Source organism: Pseudochaenichthys georgianus, chromosome 22, assembly GCF_902827115.2.
Source record: "Pseudochaenichthys georgianus chromosome 22, fPseGeo1.2, whole genome shotgun sequence".
NCBI lineage: Eukaryota > Metazoa > Chordata > Actinopteri > Perciformes > Channichthyidae > Pseudochaenichthys > Pseudochaenichthys georgianus.
In genome coordinates, this window is record NC_047524.1 from 3,781,545 (window position 1) to 3,807,996 (window position 26,452).

The following is a 26,452-nucleotide window of genomic DNA, read 5'->3' on the forward strand; positions in this document are numbered from 1 at the left end:
TTATTGAATGAGAGGGACTGTATCGCTGGATAAGGGAGACAAAGACAGTGTTCAAGATTTAAACGTGTCGTGGTGGAGTAAGTATAAAGTCATAGCATGTCAATGACTTAGTTCGAATTGTATTTGGTTACTTACTTAACCATTAACCTAAATGCAGTTTGGGGTAATACATACATTATTTATGCAGCCACACATTGTTTTTATTGTATCTCTTAAAGGTGGGGTAGGTAAGTTTCAGAAACCGGCTCGAGATACACTTTTTGTTTTATTCCATGGAATGCTCTTAACATCCCGATAGCAATGAATATCTGAAGTGCTTTGACAAAAAATCCATAAAAAAATGTCATCTGTAGAAGCCGTAATACTATAAAAAGTTGGCCTACCTGCCTGTCAGCCTTCCATCGGGGCACACACTTATCTCGTGCCCTCATTGGTCATGTGCGCGTTCGTGTGTGTTGGAGGAGGGGCTCTATAAGGAAGTGGCAGATTTTCTCCGGTTGTGTATTTTCAAATTCTAGCGATCTCGAGCCGGTTTCTCAAACTGACCTACCCCACCTTTAATATGCATTTGTTTCATTTCATTTCATTTCAAACCTTTATTTATCCAGGTGTATCAACTGTATGTATTGGTGTTTGTTTTAGTAACAGAACTTGTTTCAGTACCTTAGTTTCTATTTGTTTAATTACATTACTGAAAAAAATAACACATTTCTGTTCACTTTGGCCCAGGTTACAGCACAGCAGTGGCTGCATCACAATGTGCATTAGAGTCATTCTTTTGGAGGGGGACCCAACAGTGTTACAGTGGCACATGGCACATGCAGCTCTCTCTTTGATGCTAATTGTCGCAATGTCATTCACGATGAGTCAGTGGAGCGCAGAGGTGTGTGTGAAATTGAATGTGATTCACAATTTGGATGTGGTGCTATTGAACGCGTGTCCACCACCAGCTCCTCGTGGGGAATCCAGATGCAGCACAGTGGCCAGACGCCTGCCGGCCACACCCTTTTAGAGTCAACAAAGGCGGACACATGGGAGCCAGCGTGCATTAAATGACAAAGAAATTGAGGGTCAAACAAACGAATCTGATGACATTTAGTGAACCAAGAGGCGTATCTGATGTGTGCGCCTAATATTATAATTACAATGAAATTGGCTCCTGCTTGTAGATGGCAGGTTATCTTCAACACCGCCCCCTCGCTTTGACGCACACATGCGCAGGCTGCGTTCGCTCCACACACACACATTCCCAAATCTAGCCCTTTGTCTCGGTCGCTGCACGGCGGTAGCCCCGAAACAGGAATTCAGCAGGGAAAGGAGGAGAGAAGGATATGTATGGACCAGACTGTCTCCTCCCCCCACCATAAGCGCACACACACACACCACACTCTCTCCTCCCCCTGTACCCCCCCCCTCCTCCTCCTTAGCCCTACTCGCCCCAATGCCTTTGTGTGTATGTGTGCGCTGTGACTGCGAACCCGAAAACCGTGTGATGGATGCCTTGCGAAGACCTTTTTTGGGAATTTCAATTTGATCTTATTGTAATACTGTGTGGGGAATTAGACAACTTGCAGGTGCGAGTAAAGAGGAGAAACCGGGTGGACGCACGTGAATCCCTCACTTATTCAAAGCCAGGAAATAGACAGGAAGAACCAGCAAGTGTCGCAAATTGGACTTTCCACCATCAGCAACCCTCCTCTCCTCTCCTCTCCTCTCCTCTCCTCTCCTCTCCTCTCCTCTCTCGCACACCTCCTGCTCTGTAGGTCCCCCCACTTACTTCCATCCAACCTCATTTCTCCCAGCCTCATTTAGTCATCCCAGAATAGCCTCTCACCGGAGCGCTCTCTAAATATTAGTGGAGGCTTTTTTGGATTTCGGTGTGACTTGGGAGTCGCTGGAGATGGATTAAAGGGACGGTGCACCGCAAAACTGGAGCAGCACGCAAGACCACGCCGGGGGGGAAGGGGGCGACGGGACTCGGTGAATTCACGCAGCCCCCGGGACAGAGGTGAGTGCTCGGGCTGTCTGGCAGCTCTCTCTCCCCGCATGCATCCTCCAGAAACCCGCCGCTGCTCCTGGTACGAGCTGAGAGGCGAGCAGGGGGAATCAGCACATGGTTTTCACGTTCATTATTGATGATCTCATACGCAATCTGCCGATCTCTGCCCGTGGTGGAGGAACAGCAATGTTATCAGTAGCTCATTGTGTTCCTTCATTGTGTCTCCTTTTGATATCGTACTCAAAATAAACTGTTATTCATATCAAATGCATCTTCAGAAAAACAGGCATTCCATCCAGGAAATGAGTACAACTTAACCACGTTTTGATACATCTTAGTGAATGTATATTAGTAGGACTGATAGCAGCCTAAAACATGTTCTTCTAGGTGTTGTGTTAACCCTCCTCCACATGGAGCATATGGCCTTTATGTCTCTCTGGCTCTTTGGGGCCCTGCAGTGGACATGGCAGCTGGCACTGCAACTTTCTTGATGGATGAGGGGGCTCCACGGTGAATGGAAAATTGATTCTGTTGCACTTTATGTTCACCTCATTAATTCGTTTTTAAGGTTCATGTTTACTAGCCATGGGTCATCATAAAAACAGCAACTCTACACTGTGTATTCGTATGTTAGCTGTCAATGAATGGCCTGTTGGGAGACTAACATTTCAGTGCCATTTTAAACTACTACAATTCTACAGAAATCTCCTGGCAGACCTATGTGGAATAAACCAAAACATTTTCTGCTTTTTTGTTTGAACTATAAAGACAACATTCTGAATTCAAAATGGGACTGTTATGTGTCTTGACTGAATACAAAGTTCACAATCACCCACTCTATTTAAAATGCCACTATACAATGCCAAGGCTGTAATACCAACTATTTAAAAATAGATTCATCTGCCAATTTTAGTCAATTATTCAACTATTCGGCTGTTTTTTAACCCCATGATGTCAAGTTTATTATCACATAACACAGAGAACAGCAATACATTTTCACATCAACTATAGGCAGCCTTATTTCTGGCATATGTGCTTAAATAAAGTCTTTACTCATCAGAATAGCGGCAGATTTATTTTCTGCCTTCCATGCAGTGCTTAACTGCACAAATGTGTTATATTACTTTATTATTTGATATTACTTTATATATCAAATAAGGACACTGAAGTTAGAGAAACCTAGATGCTTCCCTCAGGGCATGAGGGGTCACTGAGTGTTTTGATGAACATGATGTGAGTCACATAATAAGGCTCTCATACTCCACATATTGGAGATTCAGGACAACAATCTCCAATAAAAATGAAATCTATTTTATAAAATAATAATATTAATCCTTTCATTAGACTTCCAGACACTGTGAGAATATAATGGTAAGTGAAATATAGATGATGGTTCACCTTAACCACACACTTGATATTGTTTTTTCCTTAATAATTGCACCTGTCTGTCTGTATAGCATACTAATACACTTTAGATACAAGCCATACCCACCACACCATATCACGATAATCTATAGTCAGTGATGCCACTTGACAACACAATCATTTCACTAACTTGTACTGTGGAATACATACCATAATGCACTTCCAGTCCAGACTAGTTTGTCTCTAGTCCATTTGGAGATGTCCCCTCTGTGGGACTAATAAAGGTATTCTGATTCTCGAACACCCCCCACCCTGACAGGCTGTGTCTGTGGACCGGAGGCAACACAACCCACCTCATCCACATGCAAACACTGCCATGATGAGGACAACTGCTGGTGTGATAGCTAAACAGGAGGCGCATTCTTGGTAGTCGTGTGTGTGTGTGTGTGTGTGTGTGTGTGTGTGTGTGTGTGTGTGTGTGTGTGTGTGTGTGTGTGTGTGTGTGTGTGTGTGTGTGTGTGTGTGTGTGTGTGTGTGTGTGTGTGTGTGTGTGTGTGTGTGTGTGTGTGTGTGTGTGTGTGTGTGTGTGTGTGTGTGTGTGTGTGTGTGTTGGGGTGAGGTTTAAGTGCTTGACTGGAGTAGGTCACTGAGACCAAGCAGGCAAGCAGCTATGCGAGTGAGACCCAGGACAGAGCGTCTTTCTAAGCTGCTTTCAGCCAGCTGGAATCCATCCATCCCAATATCCTCCACGTCTCTGATCCTCTCCCCACAGCAACCCCCTTCTCCCCCGTTACCAGCACTACATACACAAACTGGAGCTACACTCGTTCTAATTTTCTTTTATTATTTAGGTCTTTGATCTCCGCTTATCTTGTCCCCAGTTTTCCCCTATTTTCCTCTCCTCTCCTCTCATCTCCTTTCCTCTCATCTCCTTTCCTCTCCTCTTCATTGCTGGCGGTCATGGAAATTACAACGTGGAAGTCTTTGATTCTGTGTGCCTCACACCGCCTCTGGGTCAGGCCCTCTTATCTTGGAGAGAACGAGAGAAACAGAAATCTAGAAAAGAGGATGGAGATGAAGAGAACAGGGAGAGGTAGAGAGAGAGAGGTGTTGAAACTAAGGACAGATGGCAAGAGAAGGGAAGCTGTGGAAAAATTGAAAAAGCAGAGGCAGGAATTAAAAAAAAAAAAAAAGCAAAGCAAACACTGAGCAATAAAATGTGAAGATGAAAGAGAGCGAAAGAGGTAGAGAAGCCTCACCAGACAAAATGTGTTTCTTTAAGGAGACTATTTTTAGATTGAAGCATCAGATCAGCTTATGTTATGCTCATATTCAATCTGCCTTGTCCATTTGTCTGCCATAAAAAGGGAAATCTCAAGAAGAAAAGTGATTTAAGCAATAATGGAAGACAACATCTCCACGGAGACCCGTCTCAATAGTGGAGACTCAGCACAAAGTGCAGCATGTTTCATTGTGGTTTAGAAAGTGACTCACCTCTGAGGTATGTTCATCTTAGTGATGAGTATAGATTTAGTTAAAAAGTCAATATTGCCTAAAAGTCAATATTACATTACATGTCATTTGTTAGACGCTTTTATCCAAAGCGACTTACATACATTCAGTACTGTGGACAATCCCCACAGGAACAATTTGGGGTGAAGTGTCTTGCCCAGCGACACAACGACATGCTGACTGCAGTGGGGTTTGAATGAATGAATGAAAACTTTATTACAGACTCAGGGTCCAGATAAAAGACAAGGCATTACATATAATAAATTACATACACAGCATAAAAATAATTCATAGTTTAAGAATAATTTAAATCAGTGTCCTACAAAGACCTTTTGAACCTGTGACCCCCTGATCCGAAATCCAGCACTTAGCCACAGCCGCCCGCTCAGCACAGGAGTAGACTTAGGTAGAAAAAGAAAGGTAACTACATAATACAGAGACAGAAGAAGAGGAGTCTCGAGGAAGGTGTTGGTCAAATGAAGAAAGACTGGCAGGAAAGAGGGAAGGTGATTGAGAAAGTGATAAGTAAAATTGGTGGGGGAAGATTGAGCGAGAAGGAAGACCGATGCAGAGATATCAGTCCGGGCAGAAAGGAGAGGAATAGGGAGCTGTAGGAAAGGCTCTGAATATTTAATTCTGTTTAGTTTTCCATTCGGGCCCTTGGCTCTCACGTCTCTCAGAGGCCTTCTGATCGCCTTAAGGTTACTGATGGTGGGAGATGTCGGCATGTCTAAGAGCTTGTGAGGAAGATTCCTTTAGTTTGTAGAAACCATTTGGAAGTTAAAAGCGTCCTTTTGAATTATTTTCTCTGTAGATTTTCAGCGTCTTTTAACCTTGTGTGTGTGTGTGTGTGTGTGTGTGTGTGTGTGTGTGTGTGTGTGTGTGTGTGTGTGTGTGTGTGTGTGTGTGTGTGTGTGTGTGTGTGTGTGTGTGTGTGTGTGTGTGTGTGTGTGTGTGTGTGTGTGTGTGTGTGTGTGTGTGTGTGTGTGTGTGTGTGCGTGTGTGTGTGCTAACAAGGCACCTCATTACCGAACAACAACACTGTAACAAAATACTCAGAATACATGAGTGAAAACAAGCGGTCACGTTCTTTAAACAAACGCATCGTAATTGGTCTATTTCTAAGCCTTTCAAACAGCCTTTGGCAGCTTCCTAAACCTATGACTCCTTCATTAGATACGTCGTCCAGGCCTGACAGAAGTTAGGATGTTCTTTTGAAGCTTTCAGAAATATTGATGGTGGAAATATAGAAAGTACTCTAAAGCCTTCTCTTGGCACTCTGTCATCCCAACAGGCTGCGAATGGTCCCACCCCAAGATGACATCTCCCAAAAACAAAGCCAAGAAGAAACCACCCAAAGACAGCATGACGCTGCTGCCATGCTTTTATTTTGTCGAGGTATGTGTTGATAGATTGATTATTCTCCCTTTCTATAATACGTCTATGCCGTGACACACTATACAGATGAATCACTCTTTCTGCTGCATGGAGTCCTTCTATAGTGCCTGTTTATGATGATTGCATCTATGTGCATCTGACCTCGACTGGAAGCAGAGTTTCATGTTTTTCAACAAGCAAATATCATAGTGTCGTCACTTTGTCCTCATGCGTTGTGTGTGTTTGAAGGTGAGCGTTAGTCGTTGTGGTAAGAGCTGAGATAAAACACTGGACGAATCACCCCCTTGTTCAGGCACACATTACATGCCTCTCTGCTTTGTCCTTGCACGTGTGTGCTTTTGTCCAGCTCCCCATCGTCCTATCCTCCTTGGTGTCCCTGTACTTTCTGGAGCTGACAGATGTGTTGTCCCCGGCGATGGTTGGCTTCCGTTGCCACGACCGTGACCTCTCCATGCCCTACGTGGAGACGGGCGATGAGCTCATCCCGCTGCTGATGCTGCTCAGTTTGGCCTTCGCTGGACCTGCAGCATCTGTAAGTCCATCAGGCACACACATGCACACACACACACACACACATATACACACACAAATGCACACACGCACACACACAAAAGCATGCACACACACACATTGATTGATTGATAGTTGTTTGCTAAAGAGAGAGTTCCCTGCTTAATGAACTGGATTTTTTTTTAAATACTGACATTTTGGGGCAAGCGTTTTTTCCTTGTTGCCCAACAATGGTATCTCTGACATGTCTTCTCATGCAGTTTAAGGCTCTATTATGGTGATGTCAGACTAGTTGGGTTCAATCAAGTACCAACTTAGCTTTAAATGCTCTTAGATTTCCTCAAATATGGATCACTGATCTAATGGTGTTTAAATGATTATTTTTTGTCTTTCCTAATGGCGCTATTTCCGAGAAATAGGATTACATCAAATCATATTCCCATTTTTAAAACCAATGCACTTTCCATGTTAATGCACACAGACACGGCATGCTAGAAACAAGACCAGAAAGTTAGTTTAGAAAATGACATCACTTAAAAGCAGGAAGACTTACGTTACGATAAAACACTGTCCGAAATCTAACATGATATCAATCACGATATTGATCACAATATATCGTCTAGTCCTAATGAATAGGCAAAAAATGCCTCAGTGACAATATTGGACACAGTTTACTCCCAGCTCATAATTGACTGAGAATGCTTATTTTCTTGATTAGCTTCTTCTTTGGTCTCCACCAACTCCATAGAGAAATATCTTCAAGCTTCACGGGTTGTATTGTCATATGCACAGAAGCTACAGTGTAGTTACGGCCATTTTTTTCTTTAGCTGGTGTAACTATCTCCTGTGGGTATTGTCCACAGTATCTGACCATTGCATGTATGATATATGTGTAATGTGTGTATATGTAAAGCGCTTTGATTCATTGAAAAAGCGCTATAATAAATGTAAGGAATTATTATTATTATTATCACTGACATTGTAATATGTTGCTTTGCAGGCAGCGTTTATTTGGATTATCAGATTTTCTCACTGCTAGAAAACTGACTAATAAAAGCAGAATTTTCAGTCTGTCCACCAAAAGCTGAACATCTTGTAGAGTAATAACTCCCTGCTGGTAAACATGTTGTTAAGTGAAGCCTTATAAGAGCAAAAAAAAAACGTATTGGTGCGGGGAAGGATTCATTTTGTCTCAGATATTCAGTGATCTAAAGTGTCTCGGGGTTTGGATGTTTGATGTTTGTGAGTTCTTCACACACAGAAGCAAATATGCAAAGGTGAAGCTTCTCCAACACTCGCTAAGCAAATTAAATCTCCCCTCAGAAATGCCGAATCAATGGCCTCATTGATAAATTCACACCTGACATGCCAATACACACCATCAAACACATCCCAGGCCCCCCAATCAATACACACACACTGACACACACGCACACACACACTGCTAATCCATCAGCAGCATGGAAAGGAGCAGAGCTCTCCAACACTCATCTATCACTCAGATTGGAAGTGATCACTATTCGATAGCACCTCGCCTCCGTTCCCCCTCCACATCTCTCCCTCACAGTAGATCACAATCACACAAATGGATTTTTGACATTAATAGCACTTTTACCCGTTTTCCTATTTGATTCTTTCCTCTTTTTGTCTCGTTCTTTTTGTTCTTTTTTCATATTTTTCTCTCTGACTGTGCCTACGATACAACAGAAATGTACTTTCCCCCCACTTATGTTCCCTTTCCTTTCTGTTTGTAGATAATGATGGGGGAGGGCCTAACGTACTGTCTGCAGTCCAAACTGAAGACATGTCCCAAGTCGGAGAGCAGCATCAACGCTGGAGGCTGCAGCTTCAACTCCTTCCTACGCAGAACCGTGCGCTTTGTCGGTACGTCCAACTCCTAGCGATCCTTTAGGAGCTTTTGGTTGTTGGTATGGACGTAGCAATAGTTGTTGTGCAGTTTTTAAAGGCTCTCGTTAACCGCATGGTTTGCCAAAAAGATATTTGTTTCCCCATAGAAGCATCGGATTCTGTTGGTAATGAAGATGCATAAATAAAGCATTTGAATTACACCTCATTGAAGTGCTTGCTAATGCAGTGTGTTTAAGTCAATCAGTTACTAAGTGTGACAGGATTGCCATGTCAGACTCGATTTTACTTCAATTTGCCTCTTTGTACGGTTTGTTTATTTTTATTTTTCAGTTTAACTTTGGTTTTTACCTTATGGTCAAAGACAAATGTAAGGGTAACGTTGTTCAGCTCAGGGAAACTTTGACATATGGTGGTTGCTAGGCATGGTTTGCCACAAAGCATATTCTGCACATGCTATCTAAATCACATAATTCTACACAAGCACTGAAGTGAAGCATTTGTCGAATGATACAGAGGACTAATACTTCAAAGAGTGAACTTGTCTTCATGTGTAGTTTACATCTGCTCCTTTCGGCTTACAAAACAGTCGACACTGTAATGAACAACCTGCTGAGGGTAGTTAGAGAATAAATGCTGTTGTTTTTAAGGTGGATATCAGTTTTGTCTCTGATAAACTCTTCCATTTAACGGGCCGAGCCCCCACCTTGATTCCACTTTTTAGAATAAGGAAAAAAGCTAATTACATGCATTAAATCAAGGGTGACTTGAAAGGAAATGGGCATGATAGAATGCTCCACGGGAAGTATACCTTTAGGCCGACTTTGAGCTTTGAAGTGAACAGAGTCATTAATTCACTTTGCTTAATTTCCCTGTCTGCGGGAAAGCTTCTCAACGTTACAAACTGAAGGCTTGCGGTGTCCCTTCAGGTGGTTGGAGCACATTTCGAGTCGTTTTTCCAGCAGGTGTTCATAAGTGAACCGCTCATAGTGAAGAATTCTCACAGGGCTTTTTTTGTTCATCTACCAAGGCTACCATCTCTATCTCCGTCTCCCTCAGGTGTTCATGTGTTCGGTCTCCTGGCAACAGCCCTGGTGACAGATGTCATCCAGTTAGCGACCGGTTACCACTCCCCTTTCTTCCTCACCGTCTGCCAGCCCAATTACACGGCTCCAGGAGTGTCATGTGACAATAATGCCTACATCACACGGGACATATGCTTGGGGAAGGATCAGTATGCCATCATGTCAGCTAGGTAAGACACACAGATACATGTAGACGTCCTAAAAACAGCATCCATGGACACGTGGAAAGTGTCAAGCTGCCTGAATAAAAAAATCTGCATCCTGGATACAACTGAAAATAAAACATAATGGCACTCAGATATTCAGTGCATTCATTCCAGGATTATAGTTTTTTTATAAGTTTCTACAGAAATGTTAGTTCCCTTGCAAGTTGATGCACAAAAGTATATAAAAAATGCCTTCTGTTGAGGTTCTGCTTATACATATATGATTCATCAGAAAATGCTACAAACCACAATTAGTTTCACTCATGAAAGAACAATACTGTATATTTCTACACATCACCATCTTGCAGGGGTGAGTGTGTAAACTAAGACTAAGAGTCATTCAACTAATTTAGATTTGAAAAGGATTACAAAAGATTAAAAAAAGCGTAGAGATAAAATGTTTGTAGAATAATATTTGCTTACGAAGGATATTGGTAAAGTTAAGTGTTTTTTTGCAACTGTACAAAGCCTTTATAATGCGCTTATTCTTCCCAGCAGTAAAATCTCACTATCAGGTGCTGCGGCTAATCGACCGTATTGAATAAACTCTTTAGCAGTGAACAGTCAAATGAACCGACAGAGGTCAGACAAACACGCTTCAGCAGCTACTTTAGGTTTAGCCGGACATAATAACTGCAAACAGACAGAAACAGAAAGTTAAATATCTGCTAACGATGATATCCTAGTATAAACACACATACTTGTGAGAACCTATATTTATGTAACGCTTTCCAAATGTCATATCCTTAAAGGAATAGTTATGGGTAATTATGATGGAATCTAACTCGCAGCGAGAAAGCAAAACTTCATCAAATGTCAACTAAATTCTTAATCCCAACAATTAGCGTACACAAAGGTTTAACCCTGAACAAGTGGGAGAAGGTAAACAGACGATAAGCACACAATTAAATCAGATTCACGATTCAGTTTTCTAAACTCTAAATTAGCGACTTTGACCTCAACTAATTTACTCTCCCCTGATGTTCCCACTAAAGCCCATAGTTTTATGTTGATTAATGCTCAGATCCAGGGACACAGGTTTAATGTCAACATCACAAACAGCTTTTTCACGTTTATTCACGAGTCAATAAACACACAAAATCCACTCAGCTTTTTTATATGAGGCATAAATCTCTCTTTGTCTTTCGGCCTTCACTCTTTCCCGCCTAACTCTGCCCCTTTTTTCCTTCAGGAAAACATTTCCATCCCAGCATGCAACGCTCTCTGGCTTCGCTGCTGTCTATATCTCCGTAAGCACCTCTGTGTTTGTGTACCTTGAGTTTGATGTAATTGCATCATTAACTTTGTGCTTGCATGTGTTTGGGACTGTGTGTGTGGTCGATTAGAGGTGTCTCTCTTATGAACATGAATTCACTCTAACCTTGAAGTAGTTAAAGGGACAGTTCACCTTAAAACCTCTTACCTGTAGTGCTTATTATCAGATTGTTTTGGTGTGAGTTGCCGTGTGTTGGAGATATCTGGAATAGAAGTCTCTCCCCTGAGTAGTTGACGCTTCCTTCTGCACAGTGATATGGTTTGCAAGTGTAAGGTAGATATACAAATAGTCAATAGAACTGCTCACAACAGGGTCTGTGGATTATCTTGAGCTTCATGATTTCTGCAAATACTCATTACTTTAGAGTTTTGTATACATGTCTGACCACACTCAGAGTGCCATCTCGTTCCATTAAATCCAAGAGAAAGCAATTATCTCTATCGCTGATATCTAAAACACTCAGCGACTCTCACTCTGAAAATATTTATTGTTCCATTTAGGAGCTGGATTGTTGCCTTCATTTTTTGTAAGACAAATGCTCGGTGATACAGAAGTATCACCTCTGCACTACATTTATTTGTTAAATGTTGTTTTTATTAGAAAATCTCCATGACTTTTGAAGTCAACAGTTTATCCGTTAAATTATCTGTTTTCACGATAACCACTTATTTTTAATGAATGTTGCTGCTGGCAAAATAAGATGAGTTCCTGCTTCACAGAGGATTCTAGCTGGAAAAACATCACTGTCACTTCATGCATAAATCACAATTGTATTATGTTGTTTACTCACTGAGAGATTTCCGGATTTCAGACTACAGTACCCTCGGGATAAAAACCATCCAAATCATACATTAAAAAAATAATATGAACTGACTTTTAAGGTCAGATTTCTGTTGGCTTTGACATCCTAGATCATATTGGTAGTGGCGTTGTGCCATTCTGTATTCCGGTGCTGACAGCAGCAGTATGTGAACTGTACAGCAAAGTACACACACACACACACACACACACACACACACACACACACACACACACACACACACACACACACATACCATGTATACATCACTTCAGGGGACATTACATTGTCTTACATGCATTTCCTGGAGACTTATCCTAACCTTCACCATAACCAACACATGCCTAACCCTAACCCTTACCCTAACCCTAACCCTAATCCTAAACCTAACCAAGTCTTCACCCTAAAATTAATGACCCCCCTCATGGGGACCTCCAATTTGTCCCCATAAGGGAAGCCAGTCCCCGCACGTGACTATGTAAACAGATGTAGGTCCCCACAAGTATAGTAATGCTAGACCACACACACACACACACACACACACACACACACACACACACACACACACACACACACACACACACACGCCTCTAACAAAGGCTATTCAAGCTACTGGCCATATCTCTGCTGCCTCACTCAGAGTGTGCTCATTAAAGCCTACCAGACTGATTTCTGATGGGAGGGAATAGGTAGGAGAGGAAGAGATGGAAAGCAGCTGTTTCGGTTGCTATTGTTGCATCATGTTGTCTCTGTGTAGACTCTGTTAATATCTGTTAACTCGGAGGATTTTTCTTTATTCTACACTTCCCATTACATTAGAACATGTATTTATTGTATTAAGTATCAAAAACTTCACAATCGAGTGAAATGTTTCCAGTAGTTTCCATAGCCTACCTTCTCTTCACACATTTGGTTGTTTATTTTTGTATTAGCTGGAACCTGACAGTAAAAGCAGATGGCTTGATAAAGTGGACACATTGATTGCATTGGAAGTCACTGAAATGTTAACCTTCTGGCAGATTCTTGCGTCTGGAAAAGTTGGATTTTAAAGCTCACTACTAGATGGACCAGCTTGTTAAAATGGATATGTTTGCCAAGCCTGCTTCTCTGTCACTCAGCTGTCAGCTTCTTTATGTAATCGAAATATGTTGTGCATGCAGAGAATTTCAATGTTAATCTATGAATATATCCTGTCTCCCTTCCTATTTCCCGCCTGCTTATACTTCCCCACTCTATTCATCGTAATGACCTAGTTTACCCTAACTAGTTTAAAATGCCTCTAACAATCCATACATTATTCAAATAATTTTCAAGGACCACAAACAATAAGAGAAAGGTTGTTTGATTTTTTTCTTATATAGCCTATAATGTCACTTCAAGAGCATTTTTAAACAAGTGCAGTTGCATTTGAAAGAAGTGAAATTATGTTACCCAGTTATATGAATAACATTAAGTGACATTTATTTAATTTTTTGCTCAGAAAGGAAGGACCCATTTAGCTTAGCTTGGTTTAAAGAGTGAAAGCTGTTTCCCCTGCTTCCACACGATATGCTAATGCTAAGCTTAGCTAAGCTAACCGGCTGTTAGCTGTAGCCTTTTATTTCAAACACAAACATAAAAGTGGTATTAATCATCCCAATTAACTTTGAGCAAGTATATTTCCCAGCAGTTCTAATTGTTCTTTTAATAATAAGTATAAAATACAATTTTATTTTAATCCTGTAAACTGTAAATCAGTCTACCGCTGAGGTCAAGTTTTACTGCAGTGTGCCTTTTAATGAGATCTCCAGCTCAGTCTCCATGCATCTGGCTGGCATATTAATGCGTGCCTTTTTTCTCTGCAGATGTATTTAAATGCCAGCATCAACACCACGACCAAGCTGCTGAAGCCGTTGCTGGTGTTTGCCTTCTGCATGGCGGCGGGCCTCGCCGGGCTGACACAGATCACGCAGTACCGCAGTCACCCCATAGACGTATACGTGGGATACCTCATAGGAGCCGGTGTAGGAGTCTACCTGGTAAGTGAAAATATGTATCAAACTAAAACCTGTGGGAAAATACTTAAAGGGCTTAATCTATTTAGCTGATTTCAAGATACCTACCTTTTATGCTACTTTAACTTGTTCGGAGACATTTTACAAGTGAGACTGTTTTGAAATGTCTTTCCTATTTCAGAGTTTTGAGTGCCAGCTTTTGTTTTTAAGTATTTAGGGGTGTCATTTGTCCCCATGGAGAAGTTAACACTATGCATGCAGCAAGGTAGTAATGACCAAATACACATAAATATATGTTCTAATTAAGTGCTTTTGTTATTTTTGCATTGACTGAATTGTCACATTGTATTATTATAACACTATCACAGTATTTGCTAACAAATTATTATTTTAACACCCTCTCCATGTGGCTTCAGCACTTCAGCAGTTTTTTTTGGACAGGATCTATTTATAGCCTTTTTCTATTTCGGAGGGAAGGGAGAGAGAAAGAATAATCCGATAAGAATTCTCTGGCACAATTTCACACTTCATGTTAAGAAAACTTGTCGTCTCCATTCTCCACGCTTCCCTCCTCCTCTAACTCTCTTTCTTTCTCGTCTTTTACATTTTAAGAGGGAGAGCGTTTCCTCCTTTCATTAAAGGATAAATCTTAAGAGGGCGAAGCAAATGAATCACGTCAAACTCAGACTAGACAACAGAAAGAAGGAGAAATGCCTATTCATGCATTTGCTCCCCACTAATAGAAATATAAAACAATTTCCCTCCAAAAGATTAAAGAAAGCACATGTTCACGCTTCAGACTTTATCTAACATGCTTGGTATTTCTATCTCCTCTTCCCCAATCCCCCCACCGCCCTGTATCCGTGTCTCAGGCTGTGTTCGCAGTGGGAAACTTCAAAGCATCAGAGGAAGATGCTCCCTCTCTACAGAGACTGACCCCAGCTCAGCAGAAGGACGGCCTGAGGGTGCTGACCCAGCGGAGTCATGACTCGCTGTACAGGAAGACCCCCAGGGTGTCTGAGAGCAGAGAGGAGCTTGGGGCGGGGCTCGGGTCTGGAGCTCGCAGTAAGGTGAGGAGGGAGAAGGCGTCGTTGGCTTCCCTCAAACGAGCGAGTGCTGATGTGGAGCTCCTGGCAACCCGGGGTCCAATGGGCAAGGAAACCATGGTTACATTCAGTAACACCTTGCCCCGCGTCGCCAACGGCAACAGCCCCATCTCACCCTCAGACGAGCTGCCCACCACGCAGCGTCACATGACCTTCAGCGTGCCCTATGACTCCCAGAGGTCTCGGCAACTGGTGACAGAGTGGAGGCAGCGGTCGGTGGAGCTCCGCAGCCACATTTCAAGAGACGAGGAGGAAGGGGTGGACAGGAGGGACGGGGGAGATGAGGGGGAGGAGGACCAGGAGATGCCCTCCTCTCTTTATCCCACAGTGCAAGCCAACAAGGGCATCGCCACACCAACTGGAGCCAGGATGGTGGTCTCGCCCCCACTCGTTCACATCCCCGAAGAGGCCAGCCGGCCGCCGCCTGTCTCTCCGAAGAGTGCCAAGACCCGCGCCAAGTGGATGTCACTCCAAGATGGAGGCGGGGGGAAAGAGCCGGGGGTCGGGCCGATCGCAGTGTCGACCCCCCGTGTGCCGAACATCCAGCCCAACCAGCCGAGAGTCACTCAGGTGAGGAAGAAATTGGAAAATGAATGCCTGCAAATCATATAATTATATTCTTTAGAGAAGTAATTTCTCCTTCTTTGATTTCTAGTGGCATGCAGCCAGTTCCTACAAATATAGTCCAGACAAGAAGATTTAATGGCTGCCAAACGCTGCATATGCAACACACCTCATGATTTATTGTGATGGTCAAATCAAAACACGTGTGGAGCCAATTTCACTGATTAGTTTCCAATATAAAATACTCACGCTGGGATTCAAACACTTATTATAGTTGGAGTTAAATCTCAATAGAACGTCTGTTAGGGATACTGAACGTGTTACTATAACCTTTTTCATAATTACTGCAATGAAAGCCCCCGAACAGAATCGTTCAGCTGTTTTGAAAAATACAAAATGCTGCCCTTGAAAGCAATGGAAGCTCATCATTTACTTTGGAACCAGAAATTGACAATGCAAAAGTGAGGTCAATTTTCCAGATGATCTTTTTTCCTTTCAGGTTCATGTTATTTATTTGTACCTGTAGGTAGATTTGGTTTTCAAATAAAAGAAAAGGGATCCATTATGACACATACATCACATCTAAAATCATTCGAAAACCACTAGTACAAACATGAGCAACCCAGAAAGTTAATAAATAAATATGCATCGCTTTCTTAGCATCTGTGACATTGACTCAGCTTGATCATTTATTATACGGCTGCTGGAACAAAGCTGTTTTTAAAACGCTTTGGGACAAGTGGTTCTACATTCTCAATACATGTGTTTCCGTCCTCCAGGTGATAGCCATGTCCAAGCAGCAGGGCCATGGGGTCACTTCGTCCACTAAGACGTCAGAAGGCGGCTCCTCCTCTGGCGGTGGCTCGAACTGCTCTGAGTCGCCCTATTACCGGATCCCGTCTGATCGCGACAGCTGCACGGGGAGCAACCCGGGGAGCATAGCCGGCAGCGGGAGCATCGTCACCATCGACGCTCACGCCCCTCACCACCCGGTGGTGCGCGTGTCGGCCGCTAACGGCAAGCCGTGGGAGTGGAGGAACACCATCAGCGGAAACATGATGTCCGCCGACACGGCAGCGGACAAACACCGCCTGGCGCTGCAGCGGCAGGACAATGTCAGTCAGTACCGGGACTACCGGACTCTGCCGGTGAAAAAGGAATCTCACTGCTCCTCCTCCTCCTCACCCAGCGCCGAGGGAGGAGCCGATCTGCCTCCCCCACCCACCTCCACCTCTCCTCTGCCTCCCCTTCTTCACATGCTGTCGTCCCCTCTACCACCACCGCCTCCCCACTCGTCTCCTTCCCCTTTGCCTCTGCCTCCTCACCCAAGCTCCTCTCCTATGCTTCCTCATCTTCCTCACCCTGCCTCCTCTCACATGCCTCCTCACCTGTCCTCTCAGCTGCCCCCACCACCCCTCCCATCATCTTCTCCCATTCCCCCCCATCCTCACCCATCTTCCTCTCAAATGCCCCCACCACCTCACCCATCCTCCTTTCAAATGCCCCTACCTCCGCATCCATCCTCTTCCCCTTTGCCACCTCCACATCATCTATCCTCTTCCCCTTTGCCACCTCCACATCATCTATCCTCTTCCCCTTTGCCCCCTCCACCTCACTCCTCGTCCTCCATGCCTCCACCTCCTCACCCGTCCTGCTCCAGCATGCTTCCCCCTCCTCCCCATCCAGACTTACTGATGGACGGCCACAACCAGTCGCTGTCCCGCACCTCCACCCTCCCTCGCCGGCCCTCCGCCCGTAGCCACGCCGAGCAGGAGCACTACTACAAGGCCATGCAGAACGAGAGGATGTTATAGTGAAGACGGCTTTGTCATCTTTATGTACTGCAGAGGACTCCGCTGAAAGAGACAGTGAAACAAAGTAGGATGTGGCGGGCGAATAGTGACTTTTGAAAAATGACAAAAGGGTTTAGAGACTCTGAACAGAAGCTTCAGTGAAAACGCTGGAAATGAGGGGCAGCATGGGTGGAGGTCTGGCAGCTCACACATGCCCAGCAGGGGATCTGGTTTTCTCTCCTGCTCACACACACTGCCCACAGCGCCGGCTCAACGGCTCTGACTGGGAAAAGAACAGACGAGAGCAGGGGAGTCAAAGAGCCGGGTGAAGAATTAAAAACCCTCGCTTCACCGACATCCTCCGTTTCTCTTTAAGACGCATTCAAAGAAGGAGTGGAAGAGGCTGCAGCTGAGAGAGAGATATCACAATACACGGTTTGGGATTTGCTAAATTGAGTTTCCCTTGAGAGGAGGGATAAGACTCCGAAAAGAAAACAACTACAGGCTATACTAGCTCTCCGAAAAGTAGTGCAGCTGTTTGCCAGCCAATACACACAGATAATTTTCCGTTGTAAGAAAAACTTGAAATAAAAGCTATAAAATACAAAAAGACAGGCCACGGTAAGTTCAACCACAGATCCAAGAGTATTAGCAACAACCCACAAGAGTCTTTTTCCCCCCCTCTGATTACAAAAACTAAATGGGGAAATGTATGTTAGACACCATGCAAATCTGTCTGTAGTATCCACCAGAGAGATCCGGCTTAGAAAGTGTTACTTCTAGTCGGGGTGTGAGATGGAGGAGGGGGGGTGGGCATAAGGAGGATCACGCACAGTTGGGCACCCCTATACAGACGTCACTGACTGGATTACTGTTGTAAACATGAGAGGCGTCGGAATGGAAAGGGAATTGTTCCCAAATCGAAGGAGGTAGGCAGCCAGTCTGTCTGCTGTGTGCCAAACCTGCCACGGAGCCTGAAGCAGCACTAAGGAGATTAACGGTTGTTTATCAAACCATGCTAGCACACTCTTCCTCCATAGGCCTTTGCATTGGCTCCTCTGGCGAAACACAACGGTGACGGGACTGTTAATGGGAAGCCAGGAGTGCAGACCGCCATCACCACCGACATGCGCAGGTGCCGCTTGGATAGTGGCTAGTGTTGCTAGCAGTCTCTGTTTACACATGTTTACATTTCAAAGATTGTGGCACTACTTTCTAAACATGCATACTTTACAAGGGGTTTCAAATATGTTGTTTTATTAATGATGTTTTATTTATGCTTTAATCATCGGTAATAAGACTTTTTTTCTTTTTAAGAGCAACTTCAGGGTTGAAAAACATCTTTCGTCGGGGTGCAAATGTGTTTTATAGGAGAAGCTAATGTTTACAATATTTACAGCTCCAGACTTCATCTATTATTTATACCCACTTATCCTTTGCAGGGTCTCTCGAGATCGTGACCCTTATTTAAGTATGCCTTATTAGAAAGTGTTACAATTTTTTAGGTAGGTCTTTTTTTATGATCAAATAAATTCCCTTTTTTAATTAAAGTGACAGAACCTTCCAGAACCTTCAAAACAAAGTCAAAGTAAGCTCCACTTTCTCGTCGGCTTTGGATTTGCATTGCTTGGTTTGAATGGTCGGACGAGCAGATGAACTCCATGGGCGGATGAGGTCTCTGTAATGCAGTCCAAAGGTCCAGAACAAGAGAGTAGGTACAACAAGCTGTGGCATACAGCGTGTCCCGAATGAGCTTACCAATTAAAGGTTTACGTCTAGATCAGGGGTGTCAAACTCAAGGCCCGGGGGCCATATCCGGCCCGTGACTTAATTGTATGTGGCCCCACAAGAGCTTGCAAAGAATATTATACGGTTACATGCATATTTACAGAAGCACGTTGCCCATAAACTACATGTCCCACAATGCGTCTCAAATTTGACTTTTTTTCTCAGAATTTGACTTTTTTTTCTTCTAAACATGCCTTTTTTCTTAGGATTGTTTTTGTAAATGTTACTTTATTTTTTCAAATGTCACTTCTTAAAAAAACATTTCACTTTTTTCCGATTTTGACTTTTTTTCCAGAATTTGGCTTTTCTTTTTAAATCATTTTGTGACATTCTCACTGAAGATAATTGCAATTATTTGCCATAGACTTCTGCTTTCAGACGTTATTACTCTATCCGATAATAATCCAATGCAGAGGCAATAATGTAATATAATACATTATTTTATGTATATATGATATGTATTTTTATATAGTCTTAAAGTTACAACCGGCCCTTTGAGTGCAGCCATAATGCTGATGTGGCCCGCGATGAAATTGAGTTTGACACCCCTGGTCTAGATGTTTTCAAATTTGGATCAAACGATTAATAATTAACCATGAAATGATTAACCTATAATAAAAATAATCAGTAGTTGCAGCCCTAAGAAACTTAAAATCTACAAGACGAGAGGAAGTGTGTGCTCTTTCTCGCCCCTGCCTCTTATGTGTATTTATACTACGGTGTAAGTCATTATTTGCTACCTATCATTTTATACATTGCAGTTCTTTCTAAATACAAAAAGAGATTCCTTTCAATGAAGTGCTTTATTTTACAGTGTCGCTTACAGACTCAAACACACGGAAGACTTGTACCACGTCATCAGAAGGATACATGAACTGGTTTTGTAAAGTTGTGCTGGGACGGGGAAAGATAAATGGAAGTTGTACTCTGTAGTGGAGCTCCTCTGAGGGGGAGCTGGTAGATAATGTTGCTCGTTGGTTTGTGCTGCATGTGTGTGTACGAGCGTGTTTTTTAAAACTATGCTTCAAGTCTGTGCTGTCGCCTTCGACGGGCAGACATGCTGTATTTACAGTGCTGGTGATTATCGTACTACTTTCCCCCATTTTGCCTGTGAAAATACTTGATATTACATAATATTATTAATCTTATTCATTATTCTGCAGTCCTTTTCTATGGGCTAATGTTTTCTATCTGTGGTGATGTGTAACATTAATAACGCATTTGAATAATAAAACGAAGACTTCGTAACTGAGGTTTCATCTTGTGTTACTTGCGGGTCAGCTTTTACTGCAGCTCTAATGAAAAGGATATGTTTCATTGATTCTTGGGTTATGAGTACTTTCATGCTCATTCATACTGTACACTCAAACATTGACACACACACACACACACACACACGCACACACACACACACACACACACACACACACACGCATGAGCACACAGAGCCAGACAGATACAGCACATTTGCAACATTTGCTCCTTTTGTGTGGGCGAGTGTCAGGTTTCCATAATGAATACTGCTGAAATACTGGTCAGTCCCAAATGACAATGTAATGTCCCCTGAAGTGATGTATACATGGTATGTGTGTGTGTGTGTGTGTGTGTGTGTGTGTGTGTGTGTGTGTGTGTGTGTGTGTGTGTGTGTGTGTGTGTGTGTGTGTGTGTGTGTGTGTGTGTGTGTGTGTGTGTGTGTGTGTGTGTGTGTGTGTGTGTGTGTGTGTGTGTGTGTGTGTGTGTGTGTGTGTGTGTGTGTGTGTGTGTGTGTGTGTGTGTGTGTGTGTGTGTGTGTGTGTGTGTGTGTGTGTGTGTGTGTGTGTGTGTACATTTTGAATTGTTTGTGTTGTTCTACTCATTTATTGGGAGCATGTATTCATTTTCATAGTAATAACTGTTAGAGAATATTTTAATGATATCTGTGCAGGGGAGAATTGTAGTATTTTCCTATGTGTCCTGCCTGTAACTTAGAACAGGGCACAGGTCAAAGGTCCTGCCTTCCTGTGGGGGAGTGTGGCCAACTGCGCAGATGACTTTAACAGACTTTCTTTGTCTCTAAACATGTGTGTGATCGATTAGGATGGAAAGAGCGCGAATATAGGCCACACCTATATTCTCCGTGTAGATTTGCGCTGTGTTTCTGTGTAACCTTTAGGCTTGGGATTGACATGAGGAAGTCGTGTGGAAACCTTGCCAATGCTCCGGCCGTAGACTCTCAATTAAACTCCGATGTTTGATGTAAAGTGGACTCCAGTCTTCTATTTCTTCCATTCACATTGCTGATCAGAACTTTCCTTCACAATAACGATAATAGAGGTATTATTAATAAGATGGATTTGTGTTTGAGCATGTGCACTAACTGTGTTTTTTGTTCAATTTAAAATAACTTATTTAATATTCTGCCAGTTGTTTTTTTCTGATATAAACTCTAGCATGATTCACATGCGTTAGGCCCGGGTGGATGATTATCAGATAGGAGGTAGGGTTTGTATGTATATAAAAGTAGTACGTGGTCCAGATGTATTCAGGTTATGTGTCCATTCAGATATGTGTCAGATTTGTGCGTTTTTATTTCTGTATTCTTGTTTGTTTCGGCGTGTTTGCATGTGTGTGTGTGTGTGTGTGTCCGGGGCTTTGGAGCATTGAGCTGTGTGATGAGTCCGTACAGGCAGCGGGGGTGCAGATGGTGTACTGATGCCTGAGGACAGTCAGCATGTCCGTGACTCACACTCAGCAAGGCAGCATCTCTCTGTCTTCCTCTCGCTCTGTCTCTCTTTTACTCTCTCCCTTTGGTGGCCCAGAAAGTGAGTACAAGTGAGTATTCGTGTGTGACTGCAGGAGGTAACAGAAAATGTGGACTGAGCTGATTTTAGGCTTGACTCTATTTGTGCTGCTGTGTGTGTGTGGGTGTGGGTGAGAGTGGCTGTCCAGGGGAAGCTGCTGACCCTCTTTTCAGGACTGATTTACCGCTGCAGAAGAGCACAAAAGCCTATTGTCCGTATATTCACTTTTATCTTTGTCGCTCTGTCACCGTCATTCTACCTCCTGTCATCTAATCCAGCTCCTCTTGAACCTTTTTCACACGGAGGATTTGGAGCTTTTATCCTGACTTTCCTCCATCTTTGAGTTTCTCGAATAACGGATTCGGCCTTTAAACGGTGGCAGGAATCTTTTTACTGTCACTCTGATCAATATAGGCTGTACTTGTTCTTACATGTCAGATATGGATCCCTTTTTAACACGGAAAGATTGTCATATCCAAAATATCGCCCTCCTGGATATACAGGGATTGACTATACTAGATCTCAGCGTCAAAAGGCTTATTTCAGTTAAGGGCCCACGGTTGAGGAAAATCTGTTTAACCAATTCAAAAAAAATCTAAAAGTGATGGTGTCATATTCCTATGGTGTAACGCTTGTTAAAAGTTTCATCCTGGGACCAACTATAAATTACCCTTAGTCCCACAAGGGCTTATTAAACCACATTAGAAATCCTGTCTTTTGTCGACCAGCCAGACACCGAGCTTTTTCGGATCCCAAAAGATAACCAGCCTTAGTGTGCCAGTCAGCCGTCTGCCGGCACAGCTGGGAGCTCAGTCTGACATTTCTCTGAGGCGGGCTTCACTGAGTCAGTAGCTGCATTTCCTTGTTTCTACCTAGGGGTCCCAGGCCATGTACAGACAAAAACATGACCCGCAACCTGACAAAGTGGCTTGAAATTAAGAATAACATCCACACCCAGAATGTGCTGGCATTTAGCTGTTGGGAGAAACTATTTCTCTCCATGGATACAGTCTGGAGTTAGGGATATATGCTCGCTCCCTGTCTCGTTAACCCGCAGGCTACATAGGGTGATAAATCTCCTGTACCAAGCTACATGTTACATTGTTTTAGCCCAGCAAGGAGCCTGACGCTTTTATAGGGTTGGCCTCACCTCTTAAGACCACTGCTGCTTTATAGGAGCTCGCTTTTCAAGCACACTGATTCATTGGATATGTCTGACATGAACCAGTTTTACTTTCTCACCTAAATTAAGACCTAACCTTTAGGGTGTGGACCACACTAGCTCCACACTTCTTTGAGCTAAACGCTAACGTTATCACACCAAGATGCTCACAACACACTGATTTTAAGCAGCTATCGGCCCAATATTTACTATTTCAGCATCTCTGCATCAGGGTTTCCGTTAGCCGGTAATTACCGGTTTTTAGCTGGTAAAATTTATAAAAAAACGGTAAATTCAAAACCTGACGGTCAAAATGTCTGGTAATAATTAGGGAGGCTCCGATCGATCGGCCGCCGGTCATTATCGGCCGATATTCACTCTTAATAGTTTGCTCGGTGCTCTCTATAAAGGCCGATCAGGAGAGCTGGATATGATCCATATGAACATAAACGCGAGTGAAGTGTAACCGGACGAGAGAGAGATCAGATCAGCAGCTGAGTCTGACCAAGACATGCAGCTCTGCAGAATCACCTGAAGCCCCGCCCTCTGTTTAGCGGGCTGCAGGAGCTGCTTGAGAAACTGACGGGCTGTCAGGAGAGAGAGAGGGAGGGAAAAGAGAGGATCCGTTTCTCCCGTGTTATTATTCAAAGTTGATGTAAACTTCTGCATAATGTACGTTATCTACTACAAGTAGTTTGTTTGAATGTAATAATTATGTTGTTTGATGTTTGTGGAATCATTTATTGAAAAATGAATCTGAATTTTTCGATCTGTTACGATTATAAACTGAAGCAATATAAAAATGAGCCCCGTGAACTGAATTTTAAACTGAAGCATATCTGCTCATAGTCCGGTAATTACCTGCTAACGGAAACTCTGCTACACAACTATTATTATTATTATTGAAATATGACCGGTAAGTTTCAAATTAGTCCGGTAAAATAAATTCTGCCCGGACATTTGACCGGCGAGAAAAAATCCTAGCGGAAACCCTGCTCTGCATGTGTCAGTATGCTAACGTCTGTTAATACGCACCAAAGACAAAGTACAGGTGAGGCTGATTATAAAGTTAATGTTAGTTTTGCAGTTATTTGCTCATAAACCAAAGTATCTGACGAATCCACATTTTGACCTTTTCATGTCAGTAGATGAAAAGTTAAGGGATCACGTAAGTGTTTGCAATTCATCTTAAGGGGTGCATGAATATCTGTACCGAATTTCATGGCAATCAATTCAATAACCGGTGACATTTCGCTCCAAACCACAAATGTCAAACTACTGGTGGCGCTACAGGAAAAGTCATCGGATAATCAATGTGAGTACGACTCTATCCTCGAGAGACTATGAATGTCTGTAGGAAATGTCACGCCATGCTGAAATCCTTGTAGTAGTTTACGATATATTTGAGTCTGTAGGACATAACGGTGGACTGGCCAACGATTCCTGAAAGTCAGACATCGCTACGAGTCTGTAAATAAGACTGTTTTTAAATATTCCTCCAAAGTTGACTTAGCTTAGACGCAAAGCTTTTGCGTGACAGCTTAAAGATGCACTCTACAAAGCAGGGAAAGTTTGTACGTCCCCTCTCTGCTTCCCCAATTACTCTTGATGTGTCTGCCTGGCTGTCTCCTCGTGCTTTAACTGACGAGTGAACCGATACAGACGGAGATGGAACCAACATACTCCTGTAATCCTACACGCATGAGCGCACACGCGGTAACACACTTACTCACTAAACCCAGACGTAGAGATTTAAGACAAACACCCGTATACAGACGGACAGCAATCACATACATATTCACACACACTTTCACACACTCGCTCGTACATTTGGCCTCGTGCTTTTCATCTACATCTGGAGGCAGAGGAGAGGGGATAGGGCGCTGTATTTGAGCATGAGTGCGCTGATTTCCTGCTGGTTGTGGCCTCACATGCATGAGTAAGACGGTACAGCGCATGGCCTTGATACCCTACAGGCCTAGCAAAGGGTAACACACTGACACAGTTATCAGACCAGACTAATTGGGTCTGGGACTATGTGTGTGTTTGTGTGTGTCGATGTGTGGAGCCTTGGTGCATGCATGTTTTGATGTATGTGTTACCCTTACGTGTATTTACATCAAACCCTATAAACAAGTGTCCTTCCTTCACCACTCTCTTACATTGTAACCTTCTTAAATGTAAATGCAATAAATCAAGTGTGTGTGTGTACATACGTCATGTGCTTGCTTGCTTGCTTGCTTGCTTGCTTGTATCATGTCCCCGCATGCTTCTGCCCTGACTGCATATGCCATAAACAACCTCATCTCTCTGCACTGCTTATCTCTACTCCCTTACGTCCTCTCAAATTCTTATATATCTCCTGCCAGAAAATGGTGTCATATATGATAGGGTTTTCTAAAGGAAGCTCTTGGCAGACGATCTTGCAACCGTCTGACCCACTTTCAGTCCTCACATCGCCACCGTTAAAATGCTCAGGGATGTTATGCATTGTACACAACAAATAAATAAAAGACACACAAACATTTAGCTGCAATGTTGCAGAGCAGTCACAAGTGAATAGTACACTTTATCAAAACTGCAACACAGGCATGTGTGTACTGGAGCTCCCATACATGTTTCACCGTTGCAAATAATCCAGTAGAAAATAAAAATCCCATCATTAATTCCGTCGAAGTGAGTGAGCCTACATTTAATGAGTAAATTAAAGTGCTGCGGCAAAAAACTCATCTGTACTTACGCCGATAATCCATCCTATTCCATATCAGCCGTAAGCAGGGGAGCAGAGATAAAGACTGCATCTAAATATATCTGACTGGCTCTAAGTGAGTCTGACTGTTTAGTGGTAGTCACGCTACATCTTGTGTCATACGCCGTGAGTGATGATAAGAGGTGGAAGTAGGAATATTGATATTATAAAGAATGGAGGGAAACTAAATAAAAGCAAAAAATGAGGCCAAGGAGGGAAGGAAGGACCAGAGTAACAAATAAAGGAATCAACAATAAAAAGCCACAGGGACTGAGGTGGGATGAGGAGATGAATGAAAGGGTGGAAGGAACAAAAGAGAATGCATGTGACAGGGAGAGGTGTGCAAAAGGGATGAAGGTGGAAAAGCTAAAATTGGAATGAAGGAAAAAGAGAATTTGGGAGGTGGCACAATGGGAAACAAGAGAGAGAGATGACTAACATTGATTAAAGAAAGAGGGGGGAAGGAAGCTAAAACAGATAAATGAATTGTGGAGATAAAA

General features: G+C 43.0%; 1 protein-coding gene across 1 annotated transcript; it reads left to right on the forward strand.

The window, feature by feature from the left end:
• Positions 1–1,728: 1,728 nt before the first annotated feature.
• On the forward strand, positions 1,729–20,494 carry plppr3a (phospholipid phosphatase related 3a). Its single transcript, XM_034111082.2, has 9 exons — positions 1,729–2,008; positions 6,171–6,274; positions 6,621–6,806; positions 8,539–8,668; positions 9,710–9,905; positions 11,134–11,191; positions 13,861–14,034; positions 14,883–15,686; positions 16,460–20,494. Exons 2-9 carry the CDS (start codon positions 6,194–6,196, stop codon positions 17,492–17,494), a joined length of 2,664 nt encoding a protein of 887 aa, XP_033966973.1. The 5' UTR covers positions 1,729–2,008; positions 6,171–6,193; the 3' UTR covers positions 17,495–20,494.
• The last annotated feature ends 5,958 nt before the right edge of the window (positions 20,495–26,452 follow it).

What these genes read in the sequence shown, in the direction of transcription:
- plppr3a (XM_034111082.2), top strand. Translation starts at nt 6,194, where the DNA reads ATGACATCTCCCAAAAACAAAGCCAAGAAGAAACCACCCAAAGACAGC. An exon ending in TCGCTGGACCTGCAGCATCT is followed by an intron (nt 6,807 to 8,538) that starts GTAAGTCCATCA and finishes TTCTGTTTGTAG; the next exon opens with ATAATGATGGGGGAGGGCCT. An exon ending in ACCAGCCGAGAGTCACTCAG is followed by an intron (nt 15,687 to 16,459) that starts GTGAGGAAGAAA and finishes TCCGTCCTCCAG; the next exon opens with GTGATAGCCATGTCCAAGCA.